Source organism: Pelobates fuscus, chromosome 2 (genome assembly GCF_036172605.1).
Source record: "Pelobates fuscus isolate aPelFus1 chromosome 2, aPelFus1.pri, whole genome shotgun sequence".
Lineage (NCBI taxonomy): Eukaryota > Metazoa > Chordata > Amphibia > Anura > Pelobatidae > Pelobates > Pelobates fuscus.
Genome location: NC_086318.1, coordinates 86,301,358 through 86,319,890, shown reverse-complemented (window position 1 = coordinate 86,319,890; position 18,533 = coordinate 86,301,358). Strand labels below are relative to the sequence as shown.

The window sequence follows — 18,533 nt, the reverse complement described above, 5'->3', positions numbered from 1 at the left end:
TTGTTAGACTTCACAGTGGGTTTAATTTAGAATGTTAATTGCCTGCTAGAGCCTGTATGACCCTCGCGTGTGATTAAAATTCAATTAAACCAGCAGAATATACAAACTATTAAAAGTAAACACACTGTGCTGTAAGATGGGAATAAAAATGAAGCCATTATTTTCATGCATGCTGTGAGAGTCACAACCAGGAGAGTTGTGGCAAGGGCTGCATAACCAGAAACAAAAATGATTTAAATGAATGCTATAACCTTAACATGTATTATTTCCGAATGCTATAGTTTTTATCTAACAATACTAAAGTTTCCCCTGCCATGTGAGTACTCAAAGGGTGAGTTTCAGTCGATCCAGTTCTTTCCCATAACCAAGCTGTACTTGGCTATTTCTGCGGAAAAGCCTCTTGTGGCTGTGAGAATCACAGCTACTAGAGGCATTTAAAGCCTGGAATGAAAACACTGCAGTTTTAAGTTGCAGGGTTAAAATTAGAGGGACAAGGCTCCCAGACCTCTTTACGTCCTTCTAATGTCCCTTTAACTTCTGAATGGCAGAGAATTGAGCAGTTAGACTGCAGAGGTATGATGTGTATACCAGGAATTGGCAACCATTGGCACAACCGATGTGGTTTACTACATCTATCATAAAGCTCTAACTGGCAAAATAGGCAAAGCATCAGGGGAGATGTAGTCCACAACATCTTTGAGTGCTGAAGGTTGCCAACCCTGGATCTAAATACCGAAACTGTTTGATTTAACAATTAATCATTTAAAACTATTTATATACGATACACATATGAGAATTACGGATTTTAAAGCATACACTTGATTGTACTGAATTAGAAGTGCTGATTTGGTTGAAATACTCAACTAATTATAATCAAATATGAGAGACATATCTGGTTCATATTGTTGTTGTTTTTTTGTTTTGTTTTTTTTTAAATTGGAGGAAGTTCCTCCAAATCAGGTTCAAATTCAGTTCACTGGAAAGTGTTTCCCCTAACATTTAGAAAACCAGTTTTCGGTGGGACCTGAACCAACATTACAAATGTATCCTCCTATACTCCAATCGAAACCTGGGTCATACCTTCGCAACATCAAAATTCCATAAGAATAATCTTCTTCCTTGTCTAATAAATACTATAGTATCAGCTATTACTAGCCGTATGCTCACCTTGTACAAGTTACATATGCTTGATAAGTTCCAGTACGGGCAGAGTTTACAAATGGGACACATGACATACAAACTGTCACTCTGACAAACTTCCATCCTAAACCAGAGGAAACATTGAATATTAACGTCATGTCACAGAGCATACACCTTCTTTTATTCTGTCAATCTGTATTGTAGCATCAGCAATGTACAGATAATTGTACTAATAATATATTAATACTATATTTTAGGTATAAGCTGAAGTACACAAGTGGCTCAATATAGATTAGCTGCAAAGAAATTAAAAGGGTGAAATGAAACAAAAATAAAAAGAATATCAATGAGAGAATCAGTCACTAAAACCACATAAATCATAAAACATAGTAGTGGTTATAGGGTATTGGAGAGAAACTGCTAAGGAAAGGTTCCAAAATTAGAGGAAACATGCTTATTTTTCTCAAACCACTTTTATGAATGGGGAGCTACACCAGCGGATGCTCTCAGCCAAACAGTCCAAAATGTCCATGCTCTAGTAATTTCCCGCATGGATTATTGTAACCCTCTCCTGATTGGTCTTCCCAATAGCCGTACTGCACCCCTACAGTCCGTAATGAACGCTGCTGCCAGACTGATTAGACGTTTCTCTCACACCTCACCCCTCTGCCAGTCCTTACATTGGCTTCCTGTATGCTATAGGAGTCAATTCAAGGTACTAACTCACACCTATAAAGCACTGAACAACTCTAGCCCCTCTTATCTCCTCACAGATCCATAGGTATGTCCCTTCTCGGTCTCTCCGCTCTGCCCGTGACCACCTCCTGTCCGTTGTCCACACCCGTACGGCCAACTCACGCTTGCAGGACTTCTCGCGGGCGGCTCCCTTCCTATGGAATAGCCTGCCTACCGCCATCAGACTCTCCCCTAGTCTTGCATCTTTTAAGAAGTGCCTTAAAACCCATCTCTTTAGGAAAGCTTATGGCCTCCAAGACTAACCCCTACCTCACATACCTGTCTCTTGCCCTCTCCTAAAGGGCAGCCCACCTTATTTGATTGCAAATTCCTGTCCTAATGTGTTTTACACCCTACCTCCTATAGAATGCAAGCTCGATTGAGCAGGGTCCTCTTCAACCTATTGTTCCTGTAAGTTTATTTGTAATTGTCCTATTTATAGTTAAATCCCCTCTCATAATATTGTAAAGCGCTACGGAATCTGTTGGCGCTATATAAATGGCAATAATAATAATAATAATAACAACAACAACAACAGCGGGGCCTCTGTCTCTGGCCATTTACTTTCAAGAATCTCAGAGAAGTGGAAGAACAGAGGCAGAGCTAAATGGGGCTGGATTCAAGACCTTTGGATTAAACAGTTTGTGACTTGTTCAACCTTTAAAAGGTAAGCCGGGACCTCCTGGTACCATAACAACTTCATTCCAATCAAATTGTTAAATGCCCAGAGTGTTCCTTTAACTTTCAATATGTGGTTCTGAATATTGTTTATTATGGACATTGAAAATATTTTTAATTTTAGACTTAAATTAAATAAAGTTTACTAATTGGTGATACCCAGCAGATTCCTGAGCAGTAGTGACTTTCAGGCATAAAGCATAGAGGGGTTTGACATTATTGGAGATATTATAACTTTTGTAAAATTAGTCTGAAGCATTTCAGACTTTGTGTAATTAAAGAGTTACTTCTACTGTATGGTCCATTAATTTGTTTAAACCACTCTATACTTTTTTTTTTTTTTTTTTTGGTGAAGAGTGTAACACTAGTACGTATACTTAAATTGGGATACCAAGAAGATGTATACCCAATTCAAGACAGCACATGTATACTTTGAAACCGTACTCACGTAGGAATGTCATGGACTGAAATATAAAAGCCGAACATAAACACGATGGTTCCAATCACAGCAGCAGGTAGAAGCCAAGTAGTGTAGAAACCTGCGGAATTGAGTTAGAGTACTACATAAACATAGCTTATGGTCATATAAACATAGAGGGGTTCATTCAAAGACATTCAGCAAGACAATGACAAAAAGTGAAACTGCCAACATTAAGTACTAGGAGTCTTGTACAGGTGGTTACAATTCAGAATAACATTTTAATATTCCACATGCCACAGCTACTATTTTATGGGCCGTTTCCATTTAATAGACTTGAAAATAGATAGACCTTAAAAATGCATATTGCACATTTGTCAGAGAATTGAATAGAACAAAATTAACAAACCTGTCATTTCACCCTTAAAGGGACCATATAGGCACCCGGACCACTTCTTTTTGAATGGTCTGGAAGCAATGTCCCTGTTCCCCTTAGTCCTGTAAAGCATGGCAGTTTTTTTTGTTTTTTGTTTTTTAAAGAAACTGAAATGTTAACATTGCACTACCAAGACTACTGCCAGTGGCTGTCTAGCAGAATTCACCAGGAGGTCTCTTAAACGACGCTGGGCGTCTTCATGCTCTGCATGAGGACATCCAGCATCAGTGAAATCCGTATAGGAAGCCATTCATCCCCCCATTAGATGAAGTTGGAGGAGCAATGAGATATAATTTGATTTAGATTAGCCTTTCAAAGTCTCCATGTTTCTTATCACTTTGACTTTAGGATTAGTGTTTTAAATTAGACTTTTGGCATCAATACTTTTTTGCATAGAAGGGAGACCCCTACTGGTAGAATTCTATTATTGCTATCCATCTATGCTAATCTCAGTGTTCTCATTTGTTCTACAGTTTGGGGAGAACGCACTATGTGGCGTAATGATAGCAGTGACCCCTATGGACACAATACGAGTATTACATTGTTTCCAGCCAGCTTTGGAGAGTAAACAAACTAATGCTCTAGTTCTCATTTACACTACAAATTTCTTATCTGTAAAATGCAGGGAAGATTCCCCACTGGACCCCAGGGACTCAGGAGAAGATTCCCCTCTCGACCCCAGGGACTCAGGAGAAGATTCCCCTCTGGACCCCAGGGACTCAGGAGAAGATTCCTCATTGAACCCCAAGGACTCAGGAGAAGATTCGCCACTGCAACCCCACTGGCTTATAAATGCAGATCCCCTGGTTTTAAGACACAACCATATTAGATTTGTTTTTTGCTCTTATAATTTAGGGCTAAATTTTGGTGATGGACCAAAAGACCAATATCGAGATCTATTTCTACCAGCTAAATGTAGCACATGTTAAAGTGTTATAGTAAGAGAATGGATTATCTAACCAACAAAACCTTCTCTTCTTGAGGACCGCTGTTTAATGAAAAAAACAGCTTGGGGGTGGACACATTGAATAACCCAAGAGGCTCACGATTGCTACTGAGTAAAGATTGTAGCACACAGCATAAAACATAAACAGCTCACTTGACCATCAACAGTTCTGGAACACTCAGTCCCTTAAGATCTATTAAACCCATAACATGAGTGATAATTATCCAGAATGGTTTTCCACCATTATTACTGAACAAAAATAAACCTCTAACTGCAGTAACTTACAGACATCTCCCCTTTATTCTGCCAACTCCCATCACTACTCTACCTATACATGGTGTGTACAGGAGAGATTCATCTATTATCTTGCACAAATCTCCCAATATAATATTTCATTGTTGCCATCTATAAAAAAAAAGTTTTACTGCACAATTCTGCTGTGGCTTACCCAACCATGCGAAATAGAGGGCTATCTTTTCACCAAAGTATTTCCTAACATGGTCCAGAGGCTGGTATTTGTACCATTTACTCCAGCGAGCCCAGTATTTGGACAGGATCTGTCTGTGTGTCAGTTCATCTGGAGAAGCTTTTGATTCATAAGTATAATCCCCCTGAATGAAAGAGAGATGGCATGTCGATGATCAGACCTTACCATTAAATGTTCAATTACCTCTTGTTTTCATTCATGAATCTTAGTGTGTGGTCTTACACAATTATTCTAATCACATTAAATATCAATACAGGTAAAGAGTGGGTACCACAGAAGCTACAGAGATCCAGTACATAGAGCAAATGTGACGCTTCCGTTTTTACATAAATGTAAAGGTAAAGCATTTGAGACTACATGGGCTTCTGCTTCAGATGCAGCAATAAATAAAGAAATGAATAAATAAATGAAATAAAGAGAAAGATTACTCTCTAAAATCCTTTTAGCCATGCAGTAAAGTACCACCTAACTTGTCTTCGGTATTTCTATAGCTAAAACAAGACTACCTGTATGGACACCTAATAAGCTAACCAGGAAAAGGTGTTCTACTGGACTCATCATTTGTTGTAGAGATACTACTCCTATCATGGTTGATCAAGTGTCTGCTGGCAAAACAAAACCCTGCCCTGCCCAAAACAGTGTTAATCAATTACTGTATATCTTGGAACACATAGGAGTATGGAATAAGAACGTATGATTCCTCAATGTGTTGTATATGTAGGCCTTGTGCACAGTAGACCTACTATGTTTTTGTGTGCCCCATGTCACTGTTCCTCTATGATCTGTGTAAGGGTACTGTGGGGATCTGGATTTATATTGTGTTATTTAGATTATGCATGTTCTTACATCGTGCAGAGGATATGCATCACTAAAAACACCTTCTTTCAATAATCTTTCCACACCAACTTCACCACGGCAGCTGACTCCATATTGGGCATTGGCCAGGATTTCATACAACTGTAGAACAGAGATGTATTATTTGGATTCCAAAGCAGTGCATCGTTAATGTTCCATTGTTTAAAGAGAACGGCAATAAAGCATTAACAGGTTAAAAAAACTAATTTATATAGTATACATACTAGAAAGTTCCATTCAGAAATCAGCGATCACCATGTTTTATACTCCTTAAGCAATTCTTTATTAAGATCAGGTGATTACAAATATTTGTATCTTCAAGGCCCAGGGGTGAATAGATGGATTCTTTTTTTTAACAATCATGGATGCCCGTGTATTTGAAAGGTACCCAGAAGGTACCAGAGATTGAAAGACTTTTTCCCATGTAGGTTTCCAGTTGGAGAAACGGATGATCCTATGAATCTCGGACTGGAAATATGAGCTTATGCTGTGGCGATTTAATTTAGCATTATAGACTCTTGTTTTTAAGTGCTAATGATAGAAGGGCCAATATATATTTGGCAGTTCAGATGATCTTTTTTCCTAGTTTATCCAAAAAGTCAAACAAGACAAGGTTTTTCAGGCTGGCAAATTGGGCACTATTTGGGTTTGTACCTGGGCTTGTGGCCCACAGTATCAATGTTCTCTAGATATGGACTGGCTCACTGGGGTATCACCAAGTGGACAGTAGTACATGGGGCTGATCAGGCTGCTAACATCTAATAAGTATGTAGGATGTCCATGTTGGTGCTTACAAGTGACTTCTATGGTGAGATTATACTGTGCACGTGATGTCCATAACATGCTCTTGTTGTCTTTGGTGGCAATGGAGTCAAATAGCAACTTTGTATCATAGGCACTTGCAGATCTCTGTGAATCATCTGTCACATTGTACAGGTTATACTGATGGAGGTCACAGAGATATATGGGGTCACACCTCACGACTCCAGGAGCCTCTATTCATCAATCCTATATATTGCATGCCCCACAGAGGAGCATCACCACTGAGACATGCGAGTTTCATACCCCCAAAAAGTGGCGATTTGCTTGTGCCTGCCCCCAGGCCAGAAGATGCCCTCTTCCCCCCCAACATTTTCAATGTTGTAGTTACTACATGGGCAAATTGGTTCTTAATAGACATAATGACCTCTGTGTCTACTGCCGTATACGTACAATCTGGTGTCGTTGGGTGTTTGTAAAAAACACATCTTGGTTTCCACTTCCCAAGAAGCTGCATAAAAAACATTAAAAACATAAAATAAAATACTACATACGATTTAAACTACTATTGCAATAAGAAAGATTAAATATTTTGTATTAGTAAGAAATATAATCCAGAAGATAAGGATATCAGGTAAAATGTACTGCCAACTTTAAGAGGAGAAATCATGGATTGAACTCCGTTTATTATTATTATTTTTTAAAGTTGTTTTAGAGTGTGGCAGAGAATTATGGGTGATGTAGTTTGACAACAGCTGGTGGGAGGGGATGGGTTCAGCACCCACCTGCCTTTCAAGGTTACTTCTGAAGCTGGCAAAATATATTAACATTCGATAAAGCAGTATCCCTGGTGACTGCTCCCAGAAGGGAAACATTTGGAATGATGACAGATCCTCTTTAGAATTAGGAAGCCAGGGATATATTTGGTCAATTTGTTGTCCGCTTTTTAAAAACAACCTACACCATACTGGTGATTTTATGACATTTTGTCATAGAGTCAAATACAAATGAAATAGATAACACATGCAAATAGAAAGAAGTGCAAATTAATTTATAATAATATAACATAAGTCACACTAGGATACAAACTGAGTACAAGTACAATTCAGCAGAGACCACACAAGGGTGTCCAGATCAATGCATGCTCTTACCTGTTTAGTTTGCGAAGTTTAAAATGACAGTTGAACGTCTCAGGTGGGTGTCTGGGCACGTTGTCATAGAAAAATACTGATTCCGTAGTCTTTTTTTTCAGAGACTTTGCAGAATTTTCAGAACACGGCTATACACATGGGACAGATGGAGCATGGTCAACAATTGCATTCCTATTATCATGTATATTTAGCATACATTTATAATGGCTCTACTCAAGTTTATGGACCTCACAGTACACCAGGCAAAATAGCTCCAAAAAGTTTGCGTTTTTCTGGTCTTCCCATAGTTTGTCCAAGTTAGCAAGTCTCTGTTTGCAGCAGAAGAACTAGCAAGAATGAGACTGGATTGACAGATGAAAATTATTATAAAACTTGTAGTAGACTTGTTGTAGATCAGAAATCTTATCAATGGACATACAGCAGGAGTTTAAACATGCTAACACCATCGTACCCCCTCAACAGTTCAAATTGACAGGAAGGACAGATTTTGAGATATTAGGTGACTTGCTAACAATATTTACAACTAAAATTTAATTTAGGACAAGAACAGTATCTTATTAACACATACTGGTTTCAAAACACATGTATTGTAGTTTAAAGACACATTACTATTAGGAATTACTGATGCAGAGCTCTGTTGTACACTCAGATACACCAACAATATGGCGCTCCCATAAAATATTGAATCTTAGAGATGCCGGTAAACAGAAAAGTTAGGCAAATTACACCCCTCCTCCCCCACCCCCACCCAAATCATTTCACAGCTAACTTAGATGAAAATGAACCAGAGTGTCCTCAAAAGACTACTGACAAAGCATAGCAAACATTTCATTAACACCCACCTTCCAATAGCAGGTACATGCCTTCCCTCCCTTTCCCATCACTATTAACCACAGAATAGAAATAATGTAATATTTTGAAATCCATCCTACACTGTTCTTACCTCTAAGAGTTGTAAAACAGAGAATGAGTAGGTTTAGCCAGTCTTTTAAACAATAAGAAAGAAACGCACAACAACAAAAATATGAGAGAAAACAAAAACAAAACACAAAACACATTCTAAATACAAATACATAGCAAAACAAAACCAATGAAGCATACAAACAAAAATAAGCCACAAAACCAAAGTTATTGCACAAATGATAACAAAACAAAAACAAAAACAAAACACATCTATCGTCCTTCATCACTTGCGGATATTTGCTAATTTACTGTCCATTAAAATCACAAATACAAAAACTCAGAAAAATGAACTATGTTTGCAGAGATGAGTCTACATTGACTTCAATGTACTTAATTCTGCAGAACAAGGGGAATCCTGAATCAATGTATCAATCAGATTTGTCCTTGGATCAATAGGCTTTCAACAATGTCAATATTAACTGTTAAGTCCCAAAAAACATCCAGACCTTTTCTGAATCTGTCTTTCCATTAGTCCTCCTCATTTGAGCTTCCATCTTGTGAAGCCAATCGTCATCAGCTGGATTCCGCACCTGTCAATGAGAAACCCTGACAGAAAAAAACGGAGTACAATGAGAGCCTAAGCAGCCTAGTGCATCTAATGATAATGGACGCACTGGTGGCCTGAATATCCTATCCTTACTATTTATAACAGATACTCTTATTAATTGTTGGTGAGATAGCGCAGTTGGCTAATGCTCCATCAGAAGAATTTGTTCAACCCTTGGGCGTCGCAGGTTTAATTCCCAGCAGGGTTGACTCAGCCCTTCATCCGTTTGCACTTGGAAACCAGAACATGTCTGGATACTCTTGTTAATTCATCTTCATCCTGTCTAATGCACAGAAGTATTCCCTGATTATATCCATACTCATATGCAAGCTTGATCAGGACCCCCACCACCTTCAATTCCTGTACATCCAACTTGTCTTGTTGCCACTACGTTTGCCCACTTTTAGAAAGGCACTGTGGAATTTGTTGACGCCTTCTAAATAATATCTGACTTCCCTCTGCCATCCTGTACAGGGCTATTGTTGTAACGCATGGGTACGCTGGACAGTTGACCGAGGGCCCCACGAGCATAGGGACCCCAGAGTCTTGCCAATTTTTCAGTCTATTATTCCAGGAGATTTATACAGAACCTTCAAACCCTCTTTATTAAAACGTTTAGTATCAGCAGTTATCTGTACATGCGATCTTGCTGTTGCGAATATATATCTTGACGAAAACAACGTACACGTTCTAATCGTACATAAGCAAGACAAAATCAGCACACACAATGTTTTGAAGCCGTAAAGCTATAACAAAGTTCTTCTACTATTCTTAACAGTCCATGTCAGTTGCTAATGTTATATTGTCCAAATGTTTGTGTATATTAATTTCTGCTGTACAGCAGGTTTTTAATGTTTAAACACTGATTTTGTTGGAGGTACCAGTAAATATAAGCTTAATTATATTGATCATTTACATTCTGAATACTGTGAGTAATTGTGTAGGCAGGGCCCCATTGCAATGGTTTGCCCGGGGGCCTATAATACAGTTAAGACAGCCTTAATCCTGTAGCATGATTATAAAAATACAATGAAAATGTAAGTGTACCAAATAAGTACTAAAACTACAAACAATTCTAATACATGCTATAAAACAAAAGATATTGTGCTATTGGTGCAAATAGTGTTCAAGGGCAAACATGCATATACTCAATTATGTTCAGATATACAGACAGTATATATAGTGCTTTGTTTCATGCAGTGTCCACATCATGACTACAAAATAAACACATTTCTATAAAGTGTAGCAACCATAAAAAAATAATAAAAATAGAAGAAGAAGACGAACGTAGCATAAAGTCAACTCAAACCAAACAAAATAAATATGGTGTACAAAATATACTTATACTCATTCAAGGGCTTCAACTTTTGAAAGCCAAAAAACATCATCTGTGTCGTTCCGGTGTTGTTTTTGTCTTAAAGCCTTTGAGGGAGTATAGGCATATTTTGAGCACCATATTTTATGTTATTCCTAAAGATTATAATGCATTCACAGATACCCAGACCAACTTATCTCTAGCATCAACAGAAGAACAGCTCTGGAGCCCAATGTAATTTGGTTCTGCCAACCTTAAAGTCCAAGTGGTACTTTTGACAAGCGGGGGAAAGGTTTGTAACTGGCTCAAGGACACCAAAGACCAAAGCTTTAATCATTGAAAGCATAATATGTGCTGAGTCATACCTTTAGAGGTACCTTCATAGACATCTCCTCAGCATAGTAACACAGCACTGCCCAAGGAGCATTGAGCAACATGAAATGGATAGTTAGATCTTTCTTCTGGAAGTGGTGCTGTAGGAGAACGAGAGTTATATAGAAAGAACAGACTGGTTAGAAGCATGCAGTTAAGATGATTAAAAGGATGTCCACAAGACCCTCCACCCCCGTGCTTCTCCCACGTGTTTAGGCCACAGCCAGCACAGAGTTCTCTAGTGTCCTCAGAATATTAGGTTATAGGATTACAGGTATACATTGGGTTTAACAGGCCCTACTCCTCCCGACTATTGCAATTTGTAGACTGCGTTATCACAACGTTATTACTTTTTCAAATTATGTTTACATTCAAATAATGGGAGTTGTTGTCCCAGTGATGCCTTTTTAAAGACCCAAGAGAAAACACAAAGGAGATCAGTGCAAGCTGAAATACAGACATTGCTTCAATACCAGACTACAAGGAAGGTTGGCCATGGACATATACAACAGAATAGGTGGACACATTTGTCCCAAATGGAAGATTTAGTGAGTGTCCATCACAGAAGACTCTAGCAGGTTTATCAACTAAAGTGAGAATTCAAAAATGAATTTCAAATTTAAGGACAAAGAAGCAGAATTGAAAGCATGGTTGAATTAGATAATTTTTACCTTTTGGCTATTTTGACCTTAAATTTAAAAGTCACTTTGAATTCTCACTTTAGATTGTTGATTGTTATATTGTTGGTGTATTCATATATGGCCCAAAGGTATTTAGAAACAAGCTTAGGTAAGTTGCATGGAACACAACTGGATGAAATAAAAGCTATCTATATGTATTTGTATCAGTAAATGGATACTAAAATGTATATAAATGTAACTGTGTGTGTGTATAGTTTCGAATTCCACGAAGAAAAAGTGGAGTAAATCGAGTAAATGGTACGTGCTACGTGACGGAAGCACAGAATTGCCTTACTTCCTCCATCCTGAGTCCATGCTTTTTCAGGTAACCAAATAATTTTTTCCTCAAATTCTTCTGCTTTTCATCCACTGCATCTTTCTTTGCCTCCCAAACTAACACATAATCTGCAAAAACATGGCAACAGAACAGAAGAGGATTTGATCATTCTTCCATGATGCAGCCTAGCTAGATTATATAAGAATAATTTAGAGACTGGAGAAGTCGTCATAAGTTTGATTTTGGTTGTGTTAAGCTTTTTCAAATGCTTTTGTTTGATTTGTTCATTGCAACCAGCGGAAGTTCTGTACAGTTTGACAATAAACCTGATTTTCAATGGGGGTTGAATAATTTTGATTACAACTGTATAACTAAAATGACGACAGACATGATACAATATAAGTCTAGTAAAAGGATTGGCTGGGTTATCCCAATGCTCTCAGGTTCGACAGATTTAATGTTGAGGAGGTAAGTGCCAGGCAGCCAGGGACAATCTCGGTTGTGGTAAAATGTCTAAATAGTTCCACAAAAATCTAAAGGCCTTTCAATAGATCATGGTTAACGTGTACAATTATGTATAAAAAAGAGTCACAGATTTTAAAAAATTATTTAAAAAATATATATAAATATATTTATTTACATACACTCTATTGCTCTAGCGTGGTACTTATGCTTACTAGTATTTCAAACTCTTGGCTTATTTAAATCTTGTTTTGTCCACTCTATGTGGTACCAATAAGTTGCATTGCTCAATGTCTTTTTACGTGATAAAATGTGGATTATTATTGCTTTCTGTTTCAGTTGAGTAATGATTCTACGATTCCATGACTTAAACAGAATATCAAAAAGAGGCAAATATTTACCTATTTGTGTCTTCCCATCACTAAAGAAATTCACTCTATCATCATCGTGTTGTCCACGATCAGGAGGCCATGCCTGACAGTTTAAAAATAAAGCAATTATAGAATGATTTAGGAACAGTAAAGGCTACGTGTTTTAAAACAAATGGGCCATATCCACAAAAATATTTATTGTGATGAATTAATAAGAGAATCACACGTTTCAGGCCAAAATAGGACGAATAAAATAATATGCCAATATCTGTATTTTCTATAGCTTGATTATTTGATATCCTAAAAACATGAAATTCTTCTATGGGTAAGGTGGATAAATGGAAGAGTTTTAAATTCTTGGTGGGTTTAAGGCAAAGCATGGAACCCACATGAGTTTTAAGAACGTGTGGCAAACTACAAAGGGTATATTATCTTACCAATGGATCGGTGGATTGTGGACTTTCTTGATGGTCCAGCAGGAGCTTAACCTCTTCTCCACTTCCTGTTTTCCTCCTTGTGCACATCTTTGGTCAGTAATTTCTGGAAATAGAAACTCTAAACTTAAACCATAAACTGTTGGTGGGGACCTACTGGAAGGTAAGACGCCACAAGATGGCGCTATAGTTTTAGAAATAGAAAAGTAAAAAAAAAAAAAAAGACAATTATACATTAAAGAAAACAAATGATAAGTAAACATGTTAAAACTGCATTGAATGAAATAGGAGCAAGTGAATTATTTCACTTAAATTACATGAAATATCCTTATGCAATTGTAAATATAAAACTAATGATGCTAAACTTTGAATTCCCACTTTACATCAGTGCTGAAAATACAAAATGGACACACACACCTATAAGCAGAGCAGGTTGTGCTGAGGTTTTCAGAGTTTTCCACACGGATCCTTAAGAAACACCAAGGGGCGGAGCCTGACCGGGGAGCTGCACAGACGTGCTTACTCTGAGCTCCGGATTCTGCTCACGGTTAACGGCGAAATTCAACGGTACACTCTGCAAACCCTGCACCCTGGTTCACCCTACCTTGTTACACTAGGGCAGAGGTACCGGGAGACACCTTCTGAGACACTTTGACCGCCATACCGCTGAACCGGAGGTCCGAGGCCTACACATCACTGGGCTGGCGAGAGACGGCCGCTCTCCCAGCACGACTAATCATGACGCACCCGCAGTATCGGACATCCCCCCCCCCCCCCCAGGACCGGTGGGGGTTATCCCGGTCCGTATCAGCGGCTATCATCGACCCACAAATGCTGCAAACGGGGACAAGACTCCACAGCATGCTTCGAACCAGCAAACAGTGCTCCACAAAATGGCGCCCACAAACTTCAAAGCTGAGCCTGCTCTCTATCAGCCCCTCCACGAACGTCTGGATGCCCTGCTGCAAAGCTTTTGGGAAAAACTGGAGCAGCGGACGGCACAACAACCACCTCACCGACAAGAGGTAGGGGAAAGGCGGGAGGCCGTGAGACAGAGCGAGCGTTCCCCGGGCAAACCCGCCATACGCCTACAGGCGGAATGCCCTTCTAGGCAGGGGCCCAACAGGAGATTTCCTCCCAAACACCGACCACACCGCAGGAGGGTCGCCCGCCGCCGGCGGCGGAGAACCACCAGGGCCCTCCAAAGCGCCCACAACGGGAAAGACCCGGCCCCGAGAGGTATCCGAGTCTGTGGACACAAGGTGTGGGCCCGACTTCAAGCCTGGAGCTGGGGTGAAGCTCCGTGCCGTACTCCAACCACCTCCGTGCTTACCCACCTGATACCTCCGCTGATGAACTATCGACTACTCCCTTGCTCACCACAAGCCATGAGACCGACAGGGATCGGCTGAATGAATCCTAGACCCTGATCATAAAAGGCCAGACCACAAGCTGACGGACACTCACGACCTGGCGCAATATTACCTGGGCAATATACTTGCGAGATATGCATAACCTTATATTTTGTTTTATTACTCACTGCACCTAAGTTTTACCTGTTGTTTTAATATTTTGTGGAGGCGTTAGCTGAGCCAGACGTCACTTTTTTAGGTAGCATGTTACCAATATAAATCTCAGACCTATATCGGGTACTTTCAACTACAGTTGTGATATGGCCGCAGACAGGGGGTGCATTAGTTTTACCTCTACATAATACTACCCACCCTGAGTGGTGGATAAGTTTATATTCCTGACCCACACAGTCACACAGTTAATTTTACCAGCACGTACTGTAACGTTAGCATGCACGCTACGCGTCCATTTACTGTTCCATTAGCCTCTTGGCGCATGTCAGGACACACTATGTGACCCACGTATGTTTCCTAGAGCAGAACAGGGTTATACCTCCTGAGTTAAAATATACTGTATGACAGACTACGATGGCAACCCTCATAACACGTTAATATTATCGTTTGCTGCGTTAGTCTAATGTCTACCTACTTTTAGTTTAATCTACCGACAACCCACATGTGTTTATGTCCCCTAAATTGGAGTAAATCCAGCCTGAATCGTGCTATGTTTATTGACTGCATGTCTAGAAATCATCTTGTCTTTTGCTATTCCTTTGACTCTCTAACAAGTCATGCAGTGCTCTTGAATACATTACGTTGTTCCCAATCGGCAAGTTCATAATTTAATAATAAAAAAAAAAAACGAAGCATTGTTATTCAGAAATGTACTAGTATAACTCTGATAATGTCTACACCCTCTAATGTAATCAAAATATACGTTTCCCTCTTCTCTTCTGTACCCCATCACAAATGCTTCAATAAAAGAAAGATTGACAAAAAAAAAAGAAACACCAAAGTAATTTGGAAAAGCAGGATTGATATCACAAATTATGAGGTATTGTATTTACTTTAAGTTACACATCAATACAACACAAATGTCAATAAAACTGAGCTGAAAAAAGAAAAGAAAAAAAAAAGCCGATCTGAGGAGGTTTTCAATTTGGTTATTTTTATCTAAAATTTGAAATTCACTTTAAATTTCTGAGAATTCACATTTGAGTAAATAACCCTATGGGGTTTATTTATTAAACACCAAGTTGTGGTGAATTGCAAACCAAACTGCAAAACGTAGGCTAGAATAGGCAAGCATAGTTTCTAGTGGAGTTATTAAGTAAACCATGAAAAGACCAGGACATTTAAAATAAGAGGCCGAGACATTTAAATTGAAATTAAAAACTAATTAGAATATAGATGGTTTATAAAAATTGCAGCAATTATATTTGCACCAGTTTTGTGCATATGCACTATTTTTTTATTTATAAAATGTTATTATTGACTTTTTTCCCACCATTTCTCTAGTGTGCCAAAATAATCCATTTATCCACCTCTAATTCCTCTGTTTCCAAAATGATATTACATTCCCAAAATAAAGAGAGAGAGGACAAAAGGAAAAAAAACACACAAAAAAAGCTGTGCCATTTTAATTAATTGCTTTATTAGAGTTCCTGTCATGACACCTGAGAGTCTGGGCTAACCCATTAGTGGTGTTGCCGTGGTAAGACAGAAAAGGAAAATAATGGTAAGTAATTAAAACTATTTTCTACTTTCTTGGCTAACACTGACAGCATCGCTAATGGGGGATACCGTGGGGAATACCCAATAAAACCCAGAAGGGAGGGGCTCACCACAAAATGCTGCAAAACACAGATTCTGATTAGCAGTAATAGCTATGAGATACCTCTACTAAAGGAAGAATCGTTAGCAGCGTCTGACTTTTAGTGTTTCATAAAAGTTAATGGGGAAAAATGGATGACAACTGACATTGGACTGATATTTAAGCTGACATTTGGAATGCACATAGAATTGCCATAGCCTCTATATTTCCATTTATTATTATTATTATTGCCATTTATATAGCACCAACAGATTCCGTAGCGCTTTACAATATTATGAGATAGGAGATTTAAAGAAAACATAGGAACGATGGGTTGAAGAGGACTCTGCTTAAACGAGGCCTCAGTCTTATCACTTTCATTTTGATTGGCAGAGTGTAAAAAAAAAACAATACTTGAAATCAAATGTTTCAGGATTTTACAAAATAACTTTGTTTAATAATTTTATGTGTTATTTAGTATCTTGTGTGATGCCCTTCAACGTGTAACCCGGAAAACTAAGTGAGATTTGATGAGACTTTGCAAAATAAAAATTTACACACAAATGTATTTATTTTTAAATGAGAAAATTCGAATTTTGGCCTAAAAAATTTAATCTGTAAATTCTCTAGGACTACCAAGTTAAGTGCATTCTAAATAGAATTCTGGCAATCTTATGTAGAAATGATAGAATGACTTATCCCTCTCTAAATGTCTCCCAGAGAAATGTATAATTTATGCGTGGATCTGACATCCTGGAGTTCCATGCATTATGAAATCCTAACATTACGCAACTGACAGGATTTCAACGCTGTTCCTAGACACGGGGAATTTAGACACCAGCCCTTTAAAACATTACCATACATATGGCACATTGCAATGCTTCTGACATGAATATTTTTTTTAAGAGAAGGATTACCTGATCATAAAGGAGAGAAAGACATTGAACCAACACTGAAAGGCTCAGTTAGTCACACTGCTTAGTGTCAGGAAAAGGGGAGATCATTCGAGTCACTCAGACAATCAGGCTAATCACATATCAATGGATTAACCCGTTGCTATGTAAAGCTTCCAGGTCCACTATCACACAATCCGTTTTCCGTGATATTCAGTCCGTGAAAAGTTCTGCCCTGGAGGGAAGTTAATTGAAGGATCAAGGTTGGATTCCAAATTAATGACCATAATTAGCCAATTGATTACTCTCCTGCAGCATAAGAATCATACATACCAAACAGGAGCACTCTTCATGTGTTGACACGGCGAATGCAAATTCAAGGCCAAACTATCCAACTGGGAGAATATTTTCAGTTTAGTAGTTTTGGCCTAACATTTTCAATGGCTTTATTAATCCTTCATAATATCACTGTGAATTGGTTTGAAGTGACCTGTGAATTTCAAATGTTAGGCCAAAATAGCCGATCTGGACAAATTCTCCTATTCTACTAAGTTTCTATGTCAGCTGTGTTTTTAATTTTCTTTTATTCTTTATTTTATTGTGCATGAAATCATAACATATTGGTTTACAATGCCCCAACAGCATGTGTAGCCGTAGTATACAGAATTTCCAAACAGTTGTTCAGTATTATGATGATACAGCACTTTTTAAATATATATATATATATAATACATTTTAAGCAACAAGGGCAATGGCGTATCTATGTAACAAGAAGGCTGGGGATTTAATATGTATGCCAGAGCCACTGATAGTGTAGCCCCATGTAGCTAGAGCGCAGCTAAGCGGAAAAAGGCCTTGACAGGGGTTAGGAGGCGGGCTTAGGAGGAAGTAAGCAAGGGTTGGAATTATGGGTAAGTAGGATTGGCTATTTAAATGAGCAGCCATTTTAGGTGAGTCATTCTAACTTTCTACCTGGTTGAGTTTGTGTTCACCTCGGTGTGCGCGGACTTGCTTGGTCGGATTTCTTTTGTCTCCTCTGCAGGGCCAATGGACGACGTGGAGCGTTTGCTGGAGGGGATCAGGTCGGCAGCACGGCATCAGGGTGTGGACTGGCTACGGGCACAGCTAGGCCCTGCCCTGGCGGAGGCGGCGGATCGGGACGGCGATGGCGGGAGACCGGTCCGGGCCCGGAGGCCCCCGAGGAGGCTAAGCCCGGGCGCGGGGCCCGGTGAAGTTGTCCCCGGAAGCAGTGGAGTTTCGGTTGCGACCGGCAGCAGGCCCGGGAGCCGCGTGGTCGAGGCCTTGCCTCCCCGCGTGCGGCGGAGCTTCGGATGAGCACTCGGCGGCAGAAGGATGTCGTGGACGGGGGCACTGCTGCTTTCGGGTCAGAGGTGGCCGGGCGGCCCCCTGGTGGTGCGGGACCCACGGAGGGGAGGTCTAGGAGGGCTT

The 18,533-nt window shown here is 39.3% G+C and overlaps 1 protein-coding gene across 1 annotated transcript in view; it reads right to left on the bottom strand.

Moving 5' to 3' along the window:
• Positions 1–17,187, bottom strand: part of ANO7 (anoctamin 7) — a 71,066-nt gene extending 53,879 nt beyond the window's left edge. The window contains exons 1-12 of the mRNA XM_063440972.1: positions 17,109–17,187; positions 13,030–13,132; positions 12,623–12,695; positions 11,778–11,887; positions 10,796–10,903; positions 9,015–9,098; positions 7,606–7,733; positions 6,908–6,965; positions 5,687–5,797; positions 4,802–4,964; positions 3,002–3,092; positions 1,168–1,264 (exon numbers count right to left, since the gene is read on the bottom strand). Of these exons, the coding sequence (XP_063297042.1) occupies positions 1,168–1,264; positions 3,002–3,092; positions 4,802–4,964; positions 5,687–5,797; positions 6,908–6,965; positions 7,606–7,733; positions 9,015–9,098; positions 10,796–10,903; positions 11,778–11,887; positions 12,623–12,695; positions 13,030–13,116 (1,110 nt within the window). The 5' untranslated portion in view covers positions 13,117–13,132; positions 17,109–17,187. The remainder of the gene's footprint in view (positions 1–1,167; positions 1,265–3,001; positions 3,093–4,801; positions 4,965–5,686; positions 5,798–6,907; positions 6,966–7,605; positions 7,734–9,014; positions 9,099–10,795; positions 10,904–11,777; positions 11,888–12,622; positions 12,696–13,029; positions 13,133–17,108) is intronic.
• Positions 17,188–18,533: the final 1,346 nt, after the last annotated feature.